This window comes from Colossoma macropomum, unplaced genomic scaffold (genome assembly GCF_904425465.1).
Source record: "Colossoma macropomum unplaced genomic scaffold, Colossoma_macropomum, whole genome shotgun sequence".
NCBI lineage: Eukaryota > Metazoa > Chordata > Actinopteri > Characiformes > Serrasalmidae > Colossoma > Colossoma macropomum.
Genome location: NW_023494809.1, coordinates 16,919,014 through 16,940,147, shown reverse-complemented (window position 1 = coordinate 16,940,147; position 21,134 = coordinate 16,919,014). Strand labels below are relative to the sequence as shown.

The following is a 21,134-nucleotide window of genomic DNA, read 5'->3' as shown; positions in this document are numbered from 1 at the left end:
TTCATGCAGATGCTTCGATAGTGAGCTAATAAAAGAATATTATTCAGCAGCTCGTGAGCCAGTGGCTGACTTAATAGGCAGAGTTTGGGTGAATATAGGTATATAAAAACAGGACAAATGGTCAGTTTACTGCAGTTGTCATAAAATAATGAGTGTTGCACTTTTTATTAACATAAAATAAAGAACATTGCACTTGTAAGTACAAAATTAAGCAATATTTACACTTATTGAGTGCTGACTGAAAGCACACTGAGTCACAGTGGCATTATTGCGAAACTATTAAAGTTTAGGTGTATAATTAGGCATATTTAAAGCTTAACTGAAATGCAGCTACACCTCAGCAAGTCAGTCTAATAGGAAACGTGTTGTTTATTTATGAGCCACGCTGGAGACAAGCTTTACTCTGAGAGGAGAAAATGCTCGCACTGCAGAACAGATTCAAAGCCAAAACTGTGGCATTCTGCAGCTAACTGGGAGCGTATAGACAGTGCTGTGTCTAAACAGTGCTGCATGAACAGCAGAAAACAAACCTTTCCTCTAAAGATGCTGACAGCCGTACATTCAGCTTCCGGCTAATTGTAGCTCTGAATGCCTGTGTGAGATATAAACCCACAAATGCCCCAGACGACTCTTATAAATTGTGGTTATTTCCATATCTGACCTGAATACAGTCATTCTGAGATAAATGGGTGGCTGCAGGTGGGATCATTATTTTCTCCAGGACTCTGGCGGCCTTAAAAGTCACTGTTGTGCTTTCAAAGCACAAGCGTTTTCCAGGAAGAATCGCATGACTGTTATAATGAAGCTCCAGTTTTTTATCCATTGAACTATTGAGGGGCAGAAAAATGCACTGATCTGAAGGTGATTCGACTGCACTGACTTTGGATTATAATCAGTTATATGTTCTATAAATTAAGCAGTTGTTTTTTGTCCAACATATAATCCAATTTATTGTCATTTTATTGTCTTTATTATATTACTGTATAAACAGTTCCTCCAGTCACATTAGTGAAGTTTGAATTGTGCCAAAATCAAACCGAATCATTGGATTGTTGACCCACAATGGCTTATGTGTCACAAAATATTATAGACTCTAATGGTAAGAATGTCCAAACAAAAAATATCTGATGTCCTATGCGGAAAACAATTACATACATTATATATCCTAAAGAAAAAGGTCTTTTAAACACTATACAACTTAAAAGCATAACAGATCTACCATCATGCTTAACAGTTGGCAATGTGTTCTTTTCATCAAATGCTGCTCTATTTTACCTAAACCAATTGTGTTTAATTTTTGGTTCAACATCCCACAGCACTTGTTTCCAAAATGTCTCAGGTTTATCTAAGTGTTGCATACTTCAGATGATGTTTTTCTTTTTCTATGAGATCAGCTAAGGTTTCCTATAATGTTGAAAACGTTTGCGTAACGGTGAAATAACACTAGCTGAGGTCATACCAGACTGTCGCTTCACTATTTTCTTCAACTGGGTGAAGCAAATATCAGTTGAATCCTGATGTAAAGTAGCTTGGGAGGGAACATATTGTTTGGTAAACAGCAAATGCCAACTAGACTTTTTTTCTTTTTGCAACACATCCATTTAATCTTTTTTTAGAGAGATTCCACAGCTTGCCCTCGTTTTCTGTTCAACCATGTTTCTGAGGTTTGCGAATTCGAAGAGTTACTTAGGGGAACTCGGCACAAAGCAAAACATTCAAGTGAACTGGCTTTTTCGACAGGCAAACGTTACTTGCATTTGGTGTAACTACAACTTTTCACTGATTTTTCAAAATTTCTCCTGAATTAATTTGTTGAGATGTATACAAAGTCATTCAGAGTGGTTTAATGTAAAATGATTCACTGTGGAGGAACTTTTCTACTCAGATTTCTTTACAGTGGTGGTGATAGGAACCAGGGGTCACTATGTCGATAATGCAAATTTAACTATTTTATTTACAATCCAAAAAAAGACCAGTGGACCTACACGTGTCTTCTGGGTTCTTATATGTAATGTTCATTATTTTAACAGTGGTAAATCAAAAAATATGTTTTTCTTGGGGACTATTTTGCCTCAGAACACTCTGTATGTATCTCTTCACCATATGTTTTTAAAATGACATATTAGGCCGAAAACTTCTCACAACTAAAATAAAACAATGTCTCAGTCAACCACTTCATGTAATAACTTTTAGAGGCATTAAACACTTTGCACATGTGGTTCATATCAGCACCACTGTGAACAGAAGGAGAACTATGGAGGACACTGTTGGCTATCTAGGGCTCTAATATGAATATGTGTGGTAGTCATCTACTCACCTTTACAGTGGTTTTCATCCCAAGGGTACACACAGTTTTGGACTCCATTGCACACCAGTGAGTTGTTGATGCACATGTTGCTGTGGCAAAAGAATGTATCTGCCTCGCAGGGGGCTACAGGAGAGGACAAAACAACAACGTGGATGAATTTGTCACCATGCTAATATTAGCTCAATTACACACAAAAAACACACACCCCATCTATACTAAAGGCCTAATTTGTGCAAGTTTGTGGACGCCCCTGGTCAGATTCCATGTTTTGCTGACTTATTAGGTGAAAAGTTAATGCATCCCCCAGAGAGAAGAAACGTATGCACAATTTAATGCCACACTTATTATTTGTTAAATTTAACATGTTGGATGAAAACATGTAAATAAAATGTGCAAATTGTGCTAAATGTAGGTATCATGAAATAAAACTGAGTTGTGTTCTACAGTTTCTCATTAGACTGAATGAATAACTCACTCTAAATGTAGGTATTGTGATATAAACTGAGTCGTGTTCTACAGTTTCTCATTATGTTGAATGAATAACTCACTCTAAATGTAGGTATTGTGTTATAAACTGAGTCATGTTCTACAGTTTCTCATTAGGGTGAATGAATAACTCACTCTAAATGTAGGTATTGTGTTATAAACTGAGTCGTGTTCCACAGTTTCTAATTAGGTTGAATGAATAACTCACTCTAAATGTAGGTATTGTGTTATAAACTGAGTCGTGTTCTACAGTTTCTAATTAGGTTGAATGAATAACTCACTCTAAATGTAGGTATTGTGATATAAACTGAGTCGTGTTCTACAGTTTCTAATTAGGTTGAATGAATAACTCACTCTAAATGTAGGTATTGTGATATAAACTGAGTCGTGTTCTACAGTTTCTAATTAGGTTGAATAACTCACTCTAAATGTAGGTATTGTGATATAAACTGAGTCATGTTCTACAGTTTCTCATTAGGTTGAATGAATAACTCACTCTAAATGTAGGTATTATGTTATAAACTGAGTCGTGTTCTACAGTTTCACATTAGGTTGAATGAATAACTCACTCTAAATGTAGGTATTATGTTATAAACTGAGTCGTGTTCTACAGTTTCACATTAGGTTGAATGAATAACTCACTCTAAATGTAGGTATTATGTTATAAACTGAGTTGTGTTCTACAGTTTCTCATTAGGTTGAATGAATAACTCACTCTAAATGTAGGTATTATGTTATAAACTGAGTCGTGTTCTACAGTTTCACATTAGGTTGAATGAATAACTCACTCTAAATGTAGGTATTGTGAAATAAACTGAGTTGCTCTACAGTTTCTCATTAGGTTGAATTGGATTATTACCATCATTCTTTAAAGCTTATACAGCCACCTCACAACAGTAGCTACGAGCTGAGCATGGATAGAACAATTGAAAATAATCAGCTATAATTATCCACAAGGGGCAAGTTTATTACTATCCATGCCAGCAATCAACAGACCAAACATAATGTCACAATATGTAAAAAAGGAGCAAATACATAAAATAAATGCGCATATACATTCATAAACATTACATTAATACAGCATGCAGGTAATTCAGAGTCCACATGTTGAGGTAAAAGTGTGTCTACTGACTACATAAGTGGCTACAAGGTAGATAAAGAGAATAAAATCAAACATCCTATTTCATCTTTTTCTACTTAACAGCACACGATACATAATATTCACTTCCTGAACACAGCTGGTAATTATGCGCACCATGTCAGTCTGACATCTGTGAGCTGATATTGTTCAGATTTAGCAACACATTACTCAAATCCGGTGAAGCTAGTTCTGTGTCCTTCTGCTGGGCATGAATTTTAATCCAGCTGTTCAAATATGAATGGAATAAGAAGCATGTGTGGAGATTGGATACAGGTTCTTTTAGCAGATCCATTAACTTTAGCACTAAGGTCAGGTGGAACTGCATGAAATTTGAGAATTCCCCTCAGATGGTGAACTGCAGACTAAAGAAAAGTCTCATCTTTAATGTTCATTTTCAAACAGATACATTCCCTGGCGACTATAGTGGAAACCTCTCCTCTGTAGCTTCACTTCGCTGGTAGGGTTAAAAGATTTTTTAAATAAATAATACATTTCACATAGCATGATCTGGCACTGTAGTCTATATTATCAACAAAATTGTCTTGTGTCTTAAGTGTGGAAATTCAGTCTATGGAGTTGGTGAACTGCCTGTAGAGGAGAACAATCAGATGCAACCACATATTCATGGGTACATGGTGAGGTAGTTTAGCCGACTATATTCAGTGTTCAAGCCTCAAGACAGAAAAACTAGATATGCTCCTCCTCTTGGACAAAAAAAAATAAACATGCCTGGACAAGCTGCAATTATATATCTTGCCCCAATCGTTCAGATCAATCACAGAGTTACAGACTGTAGCTCACTTGCTGATTCTCTAGTCCAGGGGTGTCCAATCTTATCTGCAAAGGGCCTGTGTGGCTGCAGGGTATAAGGACCGTGTTCTACAGTCAGATGAGACCAAAGTAGAGCTTTTTCAATAAACACAAGAGATGAGTTTGGCATGCATACAGCCATGCAGAAAAGTACCTCATCCCCACGGTGGTGGTGGTTCTGTGATATTGTGAGGCTCTTTTTCTTCCAAAGGCCCTGGACAACTTATTCAGATATACAGTGTGAAGTACCAACAGATATTAAATCAAAACCTGACTGCTGCAGCCAAGAAGCTAAAACTTGGCAATAGTTGGATCTTCCAACAGGATTATGATCCAAATCTCATCCCAAAATCAACAAAAAAAAGTCTCACTGACCACAGAATCACAATTTTGCCATAGCCACCCCAGTTCTCTGACCTAAACCCCATAGAAAACCAGTGGGATGAGCTGAAAAGGAGAGTCAACAAGTGGAAACCTCAAAATTGGAAGGATCTAGAGAGGTTCTCTATGGAGGATTGGTCTCAGATCCCTTGCCGTGTGTTCTCCAGTCTCATTAAACGTTACAGGAGAAGACTCAGAGCTGTTATCTCTGCAAAGGGAGGCTACAGAAAGTATTAATTGAAGGGGCACCAAATATTGTGGCATGCATTGATTTGAGAAAAAATATTTATTTCATGAAAAGATTTATTTTTTTCCTGTCAATTTGCTTATGTTTACCAGGGGTGCCAATATTTGTGGAGGGCACTGTATATAGTGGACCAGGAAAGTAGTTGTTTCTAATAAAGTGGCCAGTTAGTGGAAGCACAAGGTAGGTGTTCATTTCAAAATTTAATTTAATCATCAGAGTCTTCTGAAATGGCCTACACTGCATTATAATGAAAGTGGGTGTGGATAAATGCTGGATAGTCGTCTTATGAAATAAAAAAGTGATAAATGGAGAATGAAAAATACAGAAATGAATCTGGTCCGTGAATATATGCCACGCTACTGTCATTAGAGCAGCTTAATCGCTGAGGTGACTTTCGCGAAGGTGCTTCTGTTCCACCCACCCATCCACCATACATACATCTCCTTGTCATGTTGTAATGATATTTATGTTCTCAGTGTTTTATTGGACCAGAGAGTTTATATCACATACTGGGTTAAAACAATAGGACTTTTCCCAAAACAACCTGAACATTTCAAGGTTGCAGTGAATTATGCAGGTGATATATTAACGTTTTTATTCCATGAGCTGATCCCAAGTGAATAATAACTGCACAAATTAGGATGACTCATCACTCCAGCTGTAACGTCCTCCTTGAGCTTAAACCTCTTGCAGTTCCTCATCTAACCACAAGGTGGCGACAATCAGGTAGCTCATACAGGCATGACATATATATATATATATATATATATATATATATATATAAAGACAAAGATTTAGATAGAACGCAGAAAGGGAGAGAGAAAAGGAAGAGAAGTAGAGAGGGAAGAGAGGAAAGAGAAAAAGAGAGAAAAAGAGAAAGATAAAGAGAGGAACAGCAGAGGAACTGAGAAAGATACAGAGAGAGAAAGAGCAAAGGAAGACAGAGAGAGAGAGTTGAGAGAGAGAGAGAGAGAGAGAGAGAGGGAGTATTAGAAGCTGATCTACTCCAGCCTCCAGAGGAATTCATTTCTAATGATCTCCTAATAAAAGTGGCCTTTTGCTCACTCAGTAATGCGTCCTCACCTCTTCAATTAAATCATAATTGAGAATTCAGACCAAACGTCTCCATCACTGATGGATTTTTTTCGGCTTTGCTGAACAGCACTCGATTGTCTTTGGACAGAAGGCTGGAAGGATCAAATCTGATTTGTTTGTTTGACTGGATTTGTCCCTGTAAACGCTCCATCAGCGTGCCTGCACTGCTGTATGAATGAGGTCCAAATCAACTGAAATGATGTGTCTGGAAAATGTGCTTTTTTCTGTTTAATCTTCAAAGCAAAATATCAAATATGTAGAAAATGTCACATTTGATGGCTTGCTTAAAATGGACTGACGTCACTTAGCGCTCTTAATATCCCCAGGATGGAGAGAATAATGAAGAAAAAAGCTGAGGATGACAGCAGAACAGTGTTAACAGACACTTTGGGAAAACGAGCTGTGGTGCTTTTTTTGATTGAAGAGAGAGAGTGAAACAGAGAGAGAGTGAGGGAGAGAGGGGGGGAAAGAGAGCGGAGAAAGTGATAGAAAAAAAGGGAAAAGGGAGCAGGAGAAAGAGCGACGGAAAGGAGAGAACACATGATGGAGATATATATATATATATATATATATATATATATATATATATATATAGAGAGAGAGAGAGAGAGAGAGAGAAAGTGGAAAATGGGAGAAAGTGTTAGGAAGAAAGAGAGAGCAAGGCAGAAAGAAAGTTAGTGAGAGAGAAAAAAGAGGGGTGAAAAGGAGATGTAGACAGTGAAAGAGAGAGAGGAAAAAGAGAGCAGGAGAAACAGAGTGAGGAAATGGGAGCAGTAGAAAAAGAGAGAATAGGGAGCAGGAGAAAAGGAGAGAACACATGATGGAGAGATTGAGAGAAAGAGAGGGGGGAAATGGAGAGCAAGAGAAAAGGAGAGAAAGCAGATGATGGAGAAATTGACAGAAAGAGAGAGGGGGGGTGGGGAGTAAGAGAAAAGGAGAGAGAGCACATGATGGAGAGATTTAAAGAAAGAGAGAGAGGAGGAAATGGGGAGTAAGAGAAAAGGAGAGAGAGCACATGATGGAGAGATTTAAAGAAAGAGAGAGAAAGAGAGAGAGAGAGGGATGGAGAGAGTATGAAATGGGGAGTAAGAGAAAAGGAGAGAGAGCACATGATGGAGAGATTTAAAGAAAGAGAGAGAGAGGGATGGAGAGAGAGTTGGAAATGGGGAGTAAGAGAAAAGGAGAGAGAGCACATGATGGAGAGATTTAAAGAGAGAGAGAGAGGGATGGAGAGAGAGTGGGAAATGGGGAGTAAGAGAAAAGGAGAGAGAGCACATGATGGAGAGATTTAAAGAGAGAGAGAGAGAGAGGAGGAAATGGGGAGTAAGAGAAAAGGAGAGAGAGCACATGATGGAGAGATTGAGAGAGTTGTGCAGGAGTGTTACCCCGGCAACAGCACATCCTGTGTGTTCATTCACTGTACACGCACACACACACATACACACACACACACACACACGACCGGCATGTTTCTGTTATTTTGGCCGCTGCTATGGGATACCATAGTAACAGTAATGAAGCGTGTAGCGGTCAGAGACGAGAGAGAGAGAGAGAGAGAGAGAGAGAGAGAGAGACAATAATGGTTTCATGCGTGCTGACATAGAACCCTTTTTCTACTCTCTCTCTCTCTCTCTCTCTCTTCTCCAAAACAACACCTTTACATTCCCTCTCTTTTCTCTCTGCGTCCTGCAGACGGATATATGCTGATTCAATTTAGTAGAGTTCAGTCAGCAGCGGTCAGACTCGGCCAACACAGGGCGAGCTGTATTAAAACAAACAAACAAACACAAACAAATGGGCAGACAAGAGAAACAGGCAGACTGATATCAAAACACCAAAAACAAACATAAGCAAGAGAGACAGAGAGAGAAAATAGAGAACAGGGTGGGAGAGGGTGAGAGAGATTGAGAGGGGTCACTGAGAGAAATAGAGAGAGAGCACATGATGGAGATTGAAAGGGAAGAGAAAGAAAATAGAGGGAGAGAGGGTGAGAGAGAGGACAGAAAAAAGGGGATGAGGGCAGGTGGAGATACTGAGAAAAAGAGTGAGAAAGAGAAAGATGATAGAGACAGAGGTGCAGGAGAGAGAAGAGATAGAGGGAAAAGGGGAAAAACAGAGGGATAAATAGACAGATATACAGACAGGGAAAAGAATGACAGAGTGACAGAGGAAGAGAAAGAAAGCTGCCTCATGCCACCTTGTTAATTTCCCTCTGTATTGTAGGGTTCAGTCACTAAACCTGCCAAGCTGACTGTGTTTCGGTGAGCTGTTTGGTGTGTTGTTTATTTTCCTCTTTGTCTTTAATGACAGGCTGGTGTTGGTGTCTATATGGCAGTGGATATACAGCAGTGGATATACACCAGTGGATATATAGCAGTGGCTATAAGATGCTATAAGAACACCTTCACAGCAAAAAACCATCATTAAACTCACTGTAGCTCATTTCAGCCTCCAGCCAACTGCAGACCATAAACACCAGCAGCTTAATGGAGGAGTGCATTTTAATGGCCACATGTAAAGACGGCCAGAGAGCCTATAGCTGAAATGTTTTATCTCCCACATGTCACGGCTTAGGGTCTGGTCAGAAGTGTGTGTGTGTGTGCACAGGTGTAGTACACAAAACTTAAACTGAATGATAAAAATCTAAAATACAACCACGCCACTGAAATATGAGATACACTTGTTTCCATGATTACGCAACACCCATTTTTTCATGTCCATGGTAGTTATACCCATTTCTATGGTTACCCTACACCAGAGGTGCCCAGTCTTGGTCCTGGAGATCCAGCACCGTGAAGAGCTCAGCTCCAACTCTAATCTAACACACCTGATTCAGATACTGAGGCCTTCAGGAGCACCGAAATATTACAGCCAGGTGTGTTTGGTCTGATATCTGCAGGGTGGCAGATCTCCAACACCAGGATTGGGCCCTACACCCAATTACATGGTTATACTATACCTATTTGCACGGTTACTCTAACCTTTTTTCATACTTACATTACATCTATTTCCACTGTTACACTGCGCCTGTTTGAAAGAGCATGCCACACCTGTTTTCACTGATTTGCTACACCGATTTCCAGGGTTACACTACACCCATCTTCTATAATAATATTACACCCATTTCCATAGCTATGCTGCATGCATTTTTACGGTTCTGCTAAACCAACTACCATGGTTACATTACACGCATTTTCAGGGTTATCCTACAACCATTTCTGTTGTTATGACACACCCAGTTTTACAGTTACACTGCATCAGTTTAAATGGTTACGCCACCCCTGTCTCAATGGGTTCACTACCCCCATTTCCACAGTTACATTACACCCATTTCCATGGTTATGCTACACCAATTAAATGGCTACACGACACCAGTTTCCAAGGTTACACTACACTTATTTCTATGGTTACACTCATTTCCACGGTTATGCTGCATCAATTTAAATGGTTACGCCACATGTGTTTCATAGGGTTCAATGCCCCCATTTCTATGGTTACATTACACACATTTCTGTGGTTACGCTACACCAATTTAAATGGTTAAGCAACGCCAGTTTCCAAGGTTACACTATACTTATTTCTATGGATACACTCATTTTCACGGTTACGCTGCAACAGTTTAAATGGTTACGCCACATGTTTCAAAGGGTTTATGACCCCCATTTCCATGGTCACATTGCACCCATTTCTGTGGTTATGCTACACCAATTTAAATGGTTACGCAACACCAGTTTCCAAGGTTACACTACACTTATTTCTATGGTTACACTCATTTCCATGGTTACACTGCACACATTTTCAAGGTTATGCTACACCAGTTTCCATGGTTACATATGGTTACGCTACACCAATTGCCTTCATGTTACATGCATTTTCACAGTTATGCTACAACCATTTCTGTTGTAATGCTACACCCCTTTTTTATGGTTACACCAATTTCCATGGTACCCATTTCCATAGGGGTATATACCATGTCCTTGTGCATGTGTGTGGTTGTTCTTACGTTCTTGGAAGGTGGTGAAGAGTATTTTGAAGCGGCTGCGGCGGCTTCCCTCATCCGCCCACATGCGCACCACTCCCAGCGCGGTCAGCAGCATCACGTCACTCGCCACCGTGCTGCAAAACTTCACCTTCAGATCCTCCACAGAACTGCTGCCATCATACACCGCCACGAAATTACGCTTACACTCATTAGAGTTCTGCATCTCGTAATCCAGGAAACGCAGGTAGATCTAAGGAAGAGAGAGGAAGAGAACACATACAGTGTGACATTGTTTTCCTCTAAACAACCAGCTGTAATATATTAATTTACTGCATATCGGTATCAAAAACATGCTTGTTTGTATTAAAAACATTTTGTAAAGCACGATGTCCACAACATTTTGACAGGCGGCGTACAGAGTGCAAGACTTTAGCACCCTGTAAATGAGCATTGTTGACAAAAACATATTATTCTCCCACAAACAGCACCGTAGATCCATCATTTCATTCATGACACGGCTGACATCTGGATCATTTACAGGTGTATATTTCATCAACAGCTCTAGGATTGTATCAAAGTCACCAAGCTCTTTCATCTCAGCCGTATTACTGTGACTGATATCTCCATAATGAGATGCTGTCAATAAACCCATCTCATACTTCAAACTGCCACCCGATTTAGACACTTCACAACAAAGCAGATTTACATCAGTGTTTCTGTCTCTGCTCAGTGTGATGGCAAAAAGCACAAAAACACGGCTTGTGCTGGAGCATCTCTAAACCCAGAAGGCAGCAGAGCATCTATTTTCTTCTCAGTTAAAGGAGCAGTTTGGCAAAAAAATCTAATTTACACATTTTCCCCCATTAGCCCAAATGTAGTCAACCAGCCGAGACATGTTCTCTTCTTTAGGTTCGGTGCTTTGAGGCTAATGTAGCTAACAAGTAACTGAATTGAAAATCCAACCATGGATTTAAATTTCATTTGCGTTCTTCATCAAGGTCATTCTACAACTGTGGTAGCGAAAGTACCTCAAAAACATGAAATAAAGCTTAAAATGAAAAACTACAGAAAGCTGATGTCTGTGTATTGCTCGTTCTACTCATAAATTAATCAACAAAAAACTATTAAATTATTCCTCTTGAATGTTAGTTTTAGTGATGTTTAGTCATGTTGTGCATGTCACACCACTGACTTCACAGATACTGAAGTATTTCAACCTTGTGCATATTTTGTAATGAAACATACTCTCTACTGTGTTCTAAATAACAAAATACAAGAATTACTTTTTTTGTTTACTGGGAAACAAATAATATTCAGTGTCTAGTACACTGAACATTATTCTCACCAACATAATAAGACACAAAGTAACCACTGATTTTTACTGTAGGTACAGTTGCATGAAAATGTTTCTGAACTTGTGGAACTACCTGGACATCTAAATGAATGGCTCCTAAAATATTAAACAAATTTCAGAATAATGTTATATCATAATAATAAACAAAGCTTTTTAACACAAAGCATTTACACTACACATGATTTACATTACTATATCTAAGATGAACAAATGGTTAAAATTATTGAGAACACTGATAGAAAAATGCCAGAAAATATTACATAAGCCACATTACACTTTACACAGATTTATATGCAATATTAAACATATTACATACATTTTATGCACCAGCGCAGTGCTGTAGACAACAATAACTTGTGTTTCAGAAATAACATAACCTAAAAAACCTTACTACACTGAGTCCAAATGTCCAGATTACTGGACATTAAACCTTATCTCAAAATTTGATAAATAAATATCTTCTTTTTCTCTCTTTACTTTTAACAAGAGGGACTTTCTCAAAGGACACACATACAAAAACATGAAATAAACACAGGACCATTCAGAAACAGTGTTTTGGTTGGTCTCAGAGGCGGTGAATGTTTGTCTCGCCAGCTGCCACGTTTGTTTTTGTTCATGACCAGATAAAAAAAAAACACTATTAAATGATCAACCAGTGGATAAATTTGGTCAGAAAAAGTGTGTCAGTGGTATTTTTTGCAAAGCATTAAACAGATTTTAAAATTGAAATAAAATAACAGCATAAATGCAATATTTTATATTTATATTTAATACTAACAATTAACATAATATAATATAATAACATAATTTCCCACTTAAAATGTGACTCTGAAATGTGTTCTGTCCAAAATAAGACAACTTCAGTTTGGTTATCTGGGCTTCGAGTGAGAGGTGAGGCTTGATTTGGTTGAGGGTCCGTTTGTTTGTGTTCTTGCTGTTTTCACCTTCACCAAAATTCAAAGGCATCAATATTTTTCTTGTCCTGCTTTGTTACACCAGCATTCACATCCATAAAGAACCATAGAAAAGATTGCAGCCTGGACAATTCTGAACTTTGGTTGTGCTGACAAATCATTATGTTTGAAGATCTTTTCAAACTCCTTCATCCTTGATCTGTGACAGTCTGTGTCACCTTTCCTGACTGCTGCATCCTTTGTTGTTAATATCTGTAGTAGGCAAAAGCTGTCCAGCACTTCTATGTCTTCTCCATCAATAGTAAAGGTCTTTTTCACTGTCATACACTTTGCTTTTCCTCTTATTGTGCAAAAGATCCACCTCTTCACTCTGTTCTTTTACTTTCCTTACAAGAGCCTCTAGGTCTTCCTTACTTTTCGCTATGAGTGTTGTGTCACGTGCATACTGAAGGTTATTGATGTTTCGTCCACTAACCTTGAATCCTTGGTCATCTTTCTCCAGTCCTGCTTCTATCATAACATGTTCAAGTATGGTGATAGTGGGCAGCCGTGTCCAACTCCTCTACAAATAAGAAACCAGTCTGTCCATTTTCTGTCATGACTGTGGCTTGTTGATCAGTGTAGAGGTTCCTTATTAGAATGAAATGATCTGCTATACCCACTTCCTTAAGAACATTCCATAATAGTATATGGTCAACACAGTCAAAAGCTTTGCTGTAGTCAATGAAACACATGTAAAATTCCTTGGATTTTATACATATGCAAACATACATACATTTATGCATGTTTATATATGTTTACATATTGTTCTTACATATGAAATGCCATTTTCTCACCTTTTTAAAAATTCACTAGCTTATTTTTATAGTTTACTCTCTCTTTTGGGGATTTATTAAATGTCAGTGTTGATGTATCTCATTTTCACTGAATATGAAATGCAAACAGACCATGTTAAAGCTTTTTTATACCAGCAGCATGTCGTGTGAGTTTATTCTGCTTGCTTTGAGAATCATGGCACTAGAAGCATGCTCATAATAGGGTCATGATGGTAACTACTCTCAAAAACAGTGTCGCTGAAAGGTTTCACTTTAAAAGCACTGTCATGCCCCTTCTGGCATTGGTCAAAGTTATGCAAATGCTCTTTGGAAAACGTGCTTCTGGAGAAGGGGGCATGGCCAAGCGTCAAATGCAGGACAAAGAGCCGGTCGGGCTGAACCAGCGGGCTAAGTAGCTGATGATATTCACCTGTGCCTTGTCTCTGCCAGCTTACTTATAGCCATCTCTTTCCTCAGTAGGTGGCAGAGCCCAGAGAGAGAAGGAGACTGGTGGAGACGTCAGAGCAGAGCAAAGCTGAGCTAAGCTAAGAAAAGAAAGGAAGAGACTGAAAAGTCCTAGCGAGCGTCTTGTCTTAATTTATCAGAAAAGCCAAGTGGTTTTTGTGTTGTGTATAAATAAAACGTAGCTCTCCACACCTGCTCCCCGTGTCCTCACTCCTCCCAACATTAAAAGTTGTTACAGTGCTATACAAATAAATTCAAATTGGAAAGTATAGGAACCAATTAGCATCATGCTTACTTGCATGTCTACGTCATCAAACACTTGCCTCCCACTGTGTGGAGTCCTTAAATAATCTCTAATAGACTTAATTATGTCGTTTCTGACACTGTATGACACACTGTTATCAATAAACATGGACAAAAGGAAAGACAAACTTCAGGCTTTAGTACAAGCTGCGACTCTTTTTATCTGTTTTAGCTAACTGCATTAACACAGTTAGCTTGTTGGTCCAGTGCAAAACTAAAGAAGCAAACCTCAGACACTAAACATGTCTTGACTGATTGATTACATTTTAGATAAGGGTGCAAAGTGTGAAAATTAGATTTTTTGAGATAACAATCGCTTTAATTTGGTGCTAATCAAGCCAAATTCATCCCTCTCCACAGGACTGTCCTAATTTCACTGCAGGAAATATTACACTCTCTGTTAGAATGAATCTCTTTCACAATGACGCTGCCAAAGAAACACTGCCTGACAGCTTCAACATGCAAGCCTGTCATTAGTGGAGGCTATTAGACTGGACTGCCCCCCGCGCTGTGTTCGGTAGTGGCCTGAGTCCACTGCCCATGGTGTGCTATCATTACTCATTATAATGAGAACAATACTCAGTCATGACAACCAAGCAAAAGGACAAGAGAAATGATGCTACACTGACTGGTCACTTTATTAAAAACCTCTCTTTAGAGACTGAGGCTCATCTGTTGATGCAGTTTGCGTTAGCCATCCTGTAGTCTTTCATTAGTGGTCACTTTCTAACCACAGAGCCTCTATTGGTTTGTTTTTTCGGGTACTGGTCCACTGTCGACCTAGCAGTGACACTGGCACATATAAAAACCCAGCAACACCGCTGATACACTTGTACCAGCACCACACACACTACCATGTTAGGGTCACTGCTGTGCTGAGAATGAATCACCACATAAATAATATCTGGACACCAGTGGTCCTGAGCTCAGAAGCCCACCAGTGATGAATGGGGTAGAGGGAGGCTAATAAACTGAGCAGGCTACAGTCTGTAATTGTCCTATCCAGGTACCGGCCACAAACGTGTTCTTTTGTAGGTACAAGGGTATGAGGGTGGGCAAGCTTTGGTAAAAATCCCACTCAATCTGATGAATTTAGATTGGAGTTTGGATTCAATACAATATGTTGAGTTTCCAGTTCAAAATGCTACTCCACTGTACTGGACTGTTGGTCTAGCTAAATGAAAATAAGAAGGTTGGATGTGATGACAAATTAGCCAACATGCTAACATTTTGTGACCTAAAAACTATACCCACTCTATCCTAACAGTATGCGGTTTCACATACTTACAAAATATATACCTTTTGAATATGAATACTTCAATCTAAATGTAGCTATTTTGACCAAAACTGGGTTGTGTGCTAGTTTCTCACTAGCTTGAATTGTTCTAGCAACAGTAGCTACAAAAGAACACACCTGTGGGATGAGCATGGATGGATAAATTATAGTGGACCTATGAGGTAGGTGGAGCTAATAAAGTGGCCACTAAGTGGAAGTAAAAAGGAGGTGTTTCTAATAAAGTGGCCAGGTAGTGGAAGCACAAGGTAGGTGTTTCTAATAAAGTGGCCAGTTAGTGGAAGGACAAGGTTGGTGTTTCTAATAAAGTAGCTAGTCAGTAGACGAACAGGGTGGTGTTTCTACTAAAGTGGACAGAGAGCATATATTCACCTAAATGTACGAAAAATAAATCCTCAGAAATTTCAGAAACAGCTAACATTGCATTATGCAACATTCTATGAATGAATGATGTATAGCCAATAAATAAATAAGTGATTAAATCAGAAAAAAACAGACTACCCACAAGAAATTAATATTGCTTCTCAATATATGCCACACTACTGTCATTGGAGCAGCTTAATCACCACAGTGACTTTTGTAAAAGTGCTTTTGTAGGAAGGGGTTTCCAACAAAGTGGACATTGAGTATATGAGTATAAGAATGTCCCTCATCCTCCAGGAAAACACCAGACTGGTGATAAAATGAGAAGCTGCTATGGAGCCACATCACTGGGCTTGTCCTGGAGATGCTGCACACCCACAAGCCGTCAACATTACTAATGAGCTGGAGAACCCCCGGTGTTCCTGCAGGCCTCCACCATCAGCAGTCTGACACTAAGCAGTGTGGGCGTTGCGCAGACACACTCAAATAGAACAAATGGTGGTGTGTGAGGACTGCCGGTCTGTTCGGCCGTCCCCCAGGGAGATGAAGTTTAATGAGATTCAGAGATGCCCACGGCTAATTTCCCACATTTGACACTTCGGGGGAATCTGGAGGCTCCAATTGAACGTGGGGGAAAAAAAAAACAGCTGATCATAGTTTCCACTGGGCATTTTTCAAAAAATTCATTTCAAAAACCACAGATTGTGGGGAGTGCAATTCTGCTCTTACTGCCCAGCTGTCATAATCCAGATGACATTAACAGCAAAGACTTACTGATAAAAAATGTAGAGCTACAACACTGATGTAAGGATCATTGGGCTACACCATTTCCATGGTTACACTACTCCCACTGCCATGGTTACACTACAGGCATTATATGGACATGCTAAACTCTTTCCATAGTTATGTTGCACTCCTTTTGAAGGCTGCAGTAAGAGTAACAAGTTCCGACACGTCCCATTACTGTCTTACTGCTGTAAAGGTTAAGATGACAAGGCAAAGAAATCTCCATGGTTACGCTACATTCACTTCCATAGTTATGGTATATCCACCATGGTTATGTTATACCTGTTTCCATGATTACACTTCACCTATTTCCATGGTTACTCTACTACCAGTTTGATGGTTACGCTACGACAACTTAAGCTACATTCATTCCATGTTTATGCTACACCCACTTCCATGGTTATGCTTCACTTATTTCCATAGTTGCACTACGAGTAACAAATTCTGAGGAGACATGTCCCATTACTGGCTGCTGAATGCTGTAATGGTAAAGATGACAAGGCAACAATATCTCCATGGTTACACCAAACTCACTTCGATGTTTATGCTATGCCTATTCCATGACTATGCTACAACAATTTCCATGGTTACACTACACCCATTTCATGGCTATGCTACACTCAGTTCCATAGTTACTGTGATTTCATTTCCATGGTTGTGCTACACCACACCCATTTTGATGGTCACGCTACACCCATTCCACAGTTATGCTACACCAATTCCATGGTTATGCTACACCCACTTTCATGGTTACACTACACCTGTTACCATAGTTACACCAGAGTTTTCCAGAGTTGCAAAACACTTAAGATACATCTATTCTATGCTTACGCTACACTCATTCTTTGGCTACGCTACATTCACTTCAGTGGTTGTGTTACACTTATTTCCATAGTTACACTATACCAATTACACAGATATGCTACACCAGTTCCATGGTTACATTATACCCACTTCCATGGTCACACTACACCTGTTTCCATAGCTACACCCATTTCCACAGTTGCACCCATTCCATGGTTATGCTATACCAATTTCATGGTTACGCTACACTCATTCTTTTGGTTATGCTACACTCATTTCCATGGTTACACTACATTTGTTTCCATAGTTACACTATACCACTCACACAGTTATGCTACACCAATTCCATGGATATGTTACACCCACTTCCACAGTTACACTACACCTGTTTCCATAGTTACACCCATTTCCATAGTTGCACCCATTCCATGGTTATGCTATACCAATTCCATGGTTACACTACATCTGTTTCCAGAGTTACACCCATTTCCACCGTTGCGCCTATTTCATGGTTATGCTATACCAATTCCATGGTTACGCTACACTCATTCTTTTGGTTATGCTACACTCACTTCCATGGTTACACTACATTTGTTTCCATACTTACACTATACACATTACATAGTCATGCTACACCAATTCCATGGTTATGTTACACCCACTTCCATGGTTACACTACACCTGTTTCTATAGTTACACCCATTTCCATAGTTGCACCCATTCCACGGTTATGCTATACCAATTCCATGGTTACACTACACCTGTTTCCATAGTTTCACTAGGAGTAACATACTCTAAGAAGACAAGTCCCATTACGGGCTGAAAGCTGTATTGGTGAAGATGACAAGGCAAGGAATTAAAATATTCTAAATTATTGAGCAGAAAGGAGGAGACAAGTGCTTCGGAAAGCTTAAACCAGCTGTCACAACTAGTTTAACAAACAGCAATGTAATATCCTGTATTTAAAATAATCATTTCTTTGTAACTATAAAATTTATCAGTTATTAGTAGCTTTCAGTGTTCTTGTGTGTGTATGTTCATAGTGCCCTCACCTCTTATGACCCCAAAACTACACCCTTGCACACAACAGGCCTAAATAAGGCCAACAGAACAGGATTAAACTGTCTCGTTAAAGGCACGGCTTATGAAGATTTTCAATGCATGCACCAGCAGAGCAGAAACACCAGATTCATTTGTTTTCATATGCATGTGGTGGCATATCTGTCCTAAAGGCTAAAGATCTGCACCTGAAATTAATTAGTAATTTGCATGAATCTAGTTATGATTCCCACAGCGTAATGAAGTAAAAGAATTATACACTGGAAAATAGATTTCGTATTACATTACATGGAACATAATATTACATTTATTGATGTAAACACATTGCATTACACAGTTTAAGTGCTGGCTTAACAGTAACGGGTTGAGATAACATTTGCTGTTCATTCTGAATCCTTGGAAATGAATAATTTTATAAATAATAGTAAAACGATCAAGGAACAAAAGGGAAGAAATTTTAGATATAAGATGCGATGATTAAGCTGAAGCCCTTCAAGCCTGTCTGTGTTGTGACTATTTTACCATCATCATTACATATAAAAACTCAAAGGATGTGTAGGTTCACTGGTGGTTTTGGATAATAAGTAAAATGACTATATTTCTGTTTTAGACATCATGACCCCTGGTTCCTATCACCACCATTGTAAAGAAATCAGAGTTAAGTTTACAATGAACCATTTCACATCTAACCACTCTAATAGATCTTAATAACTAAATTATGCAGAAATTTAGAAAAGTTGGTGTAATTCCCTTTTAATGGAAGAAGTCTGACTTTGTGGGCAGTCCTGGTGCTGACCTCACTCTAAACCTTTGTGTTTTGATTTCAGACATTGTCTCACATGCATGCAACTACGCTGAAGTAAGAATCACTGCTAATCTAGGATTAACTAGCGCCTTTCACTTTTGATAACTGAGCTGATTATAATTATATGGCAGATGAAGCTGATAATAATTCAGCGCTTGTTGAGCCCTGAGCTAAAACAACAGCAAAAACATGACAATTAAAAAAGATTTAGGGTCAAAGTTATCACCAATTTGGTCGCTAATTATCAGTCTGCTCCCAAATGATAATCTATTGACAATATAGTGAACTCTGCAATTGTCATTATTGTGAATGGAGTTCATTCATTTAGTGCAGAACAAATATAACACTGGAACACTGAATTAACTTGATTCAAATTTGTCCATCATTTTCACACAAATAAAATATATTACATAAACAAAACTCTGTATTCCTGATTACTGTAATTGTGTTGGTCTAATACATTTTATTAAAGTAGAACTGCCATATACAAAAATTCAGTGGATCCATTATTTTTTTCAGTGGAATGCTAAAGTGGACATGTGAAAGAAAGACTGAGGGAAGAATCAGACCGTATGTTTCAGCTGAGCTTAAAAAAAAGACCAACAGCCTTTCTTAAGGATGAAAAGAGTCGTTCCAACAGGCTGTAAATGCCATGACATAACCGACCCAGTAATCTTACCCTGAAACCCTAATCCCTGTCCCCACAGAGTCCAAAAAGCTCCAGAGGGATTTCAAATGTCCAAAACCCTTCTCTCTTCTACTCTCTCTTCTACTCTCCACTTGGAGATACATTTGCTCATCACCACCATGCCTACTGTAGTATATATCTAACTTCATAATTATTCAGTGGAATGAATAGTCTTCATTAAATGAATTATGAAATCTTGAACTTCACTATGATTTGTTTCAAATACACAAATATGACTGGAGGGATTATGAATACAATTGTTAAATAGTAAATAAAACAACACACTTTCATCATCATTATTATTATTATTATTATTATTATTATTATTATGTTTGAAAGTGGCTGAGGTCTTTTATTAGCTTGTGGGTTTTACTTGTTTGCTACTAGGTATGTGCATTCAGCTAAAATGAATAAATGAAAGCACCTTATTCGCCCAAATGAATGTTTTTCAAGAGAGACATGTGAGACATGACATCAATGTCCCTGACTCGACTTTTAAAGAAAATATTTTTGTCACCAAGACAAATATTCATCAAGAAAAAGAAATCTGTTCCTGCAGTTTTGTCCAAGCAGAATTACAACACTATTAGCTATACTTAACATTACACCACATTATACTTAAATGTTATTCCCTAACAACTTTAATCAACCACACTAACGTTTTTCCACCTAATAAACAGCAACATGTTCAACTCTGTCCACTCATTATTCACAACCATCATTATAATATTTTATCTGCTGAGTTTTCACCAACATTAACAAACAAAGGTAAAAAGAGGGGATGGTAGAGATTGTGTCTGCTGCATCTGGGGTTTTAAACCCCTCACAAGTCAAAGCACCATTTTCGATGTTGATAAATGGAACCTCAGTATGCCACTTATAGTGAACTGTACCGCCTGTCACTGCACAAAACGATAGAAATAGATGGTTAAAACAGAAGTTAAGTCACCTCTGGGGTAAAGTTAGGCCAGAATTTAGGAAATTTGTCTAGTGTCTAGTAAAATGTCTAGTTAGGATGTTTCTGTATTACTGTT

At 38.6% G+C, this 21,134-nt stretch overlaps 1 protein-coding gene across 1 annotated transcript in view; it reads right to left on the bottom strand.

Annotated features, from left to right (window-relative positions):
* Nucleotides 1-21,134, bottom strand: part of neto1l (neuropilin (NRP) and tolloid (TLL)-like 1, like) — a 135,350-nt gene that overhangs the window by 10,121 nt on the left and 104,095 nt on the right. Inside the window, exons 7-8 of the mRNA XM_036558694.1 lie at nt 10,472-10,700; nt 2,318-2,431 (exon numbers count right to left, since the gene is read on the bottom strand). Coding sequence (XP_036414587.1) covers nt 2,318-2,431; nt 10,472-10,700 — 343 coding nt within the window. The remainder of the gene's footprint in view (nt 1-2,317; nt 2,432-10,471; nt 10,701-21,134) is intronic.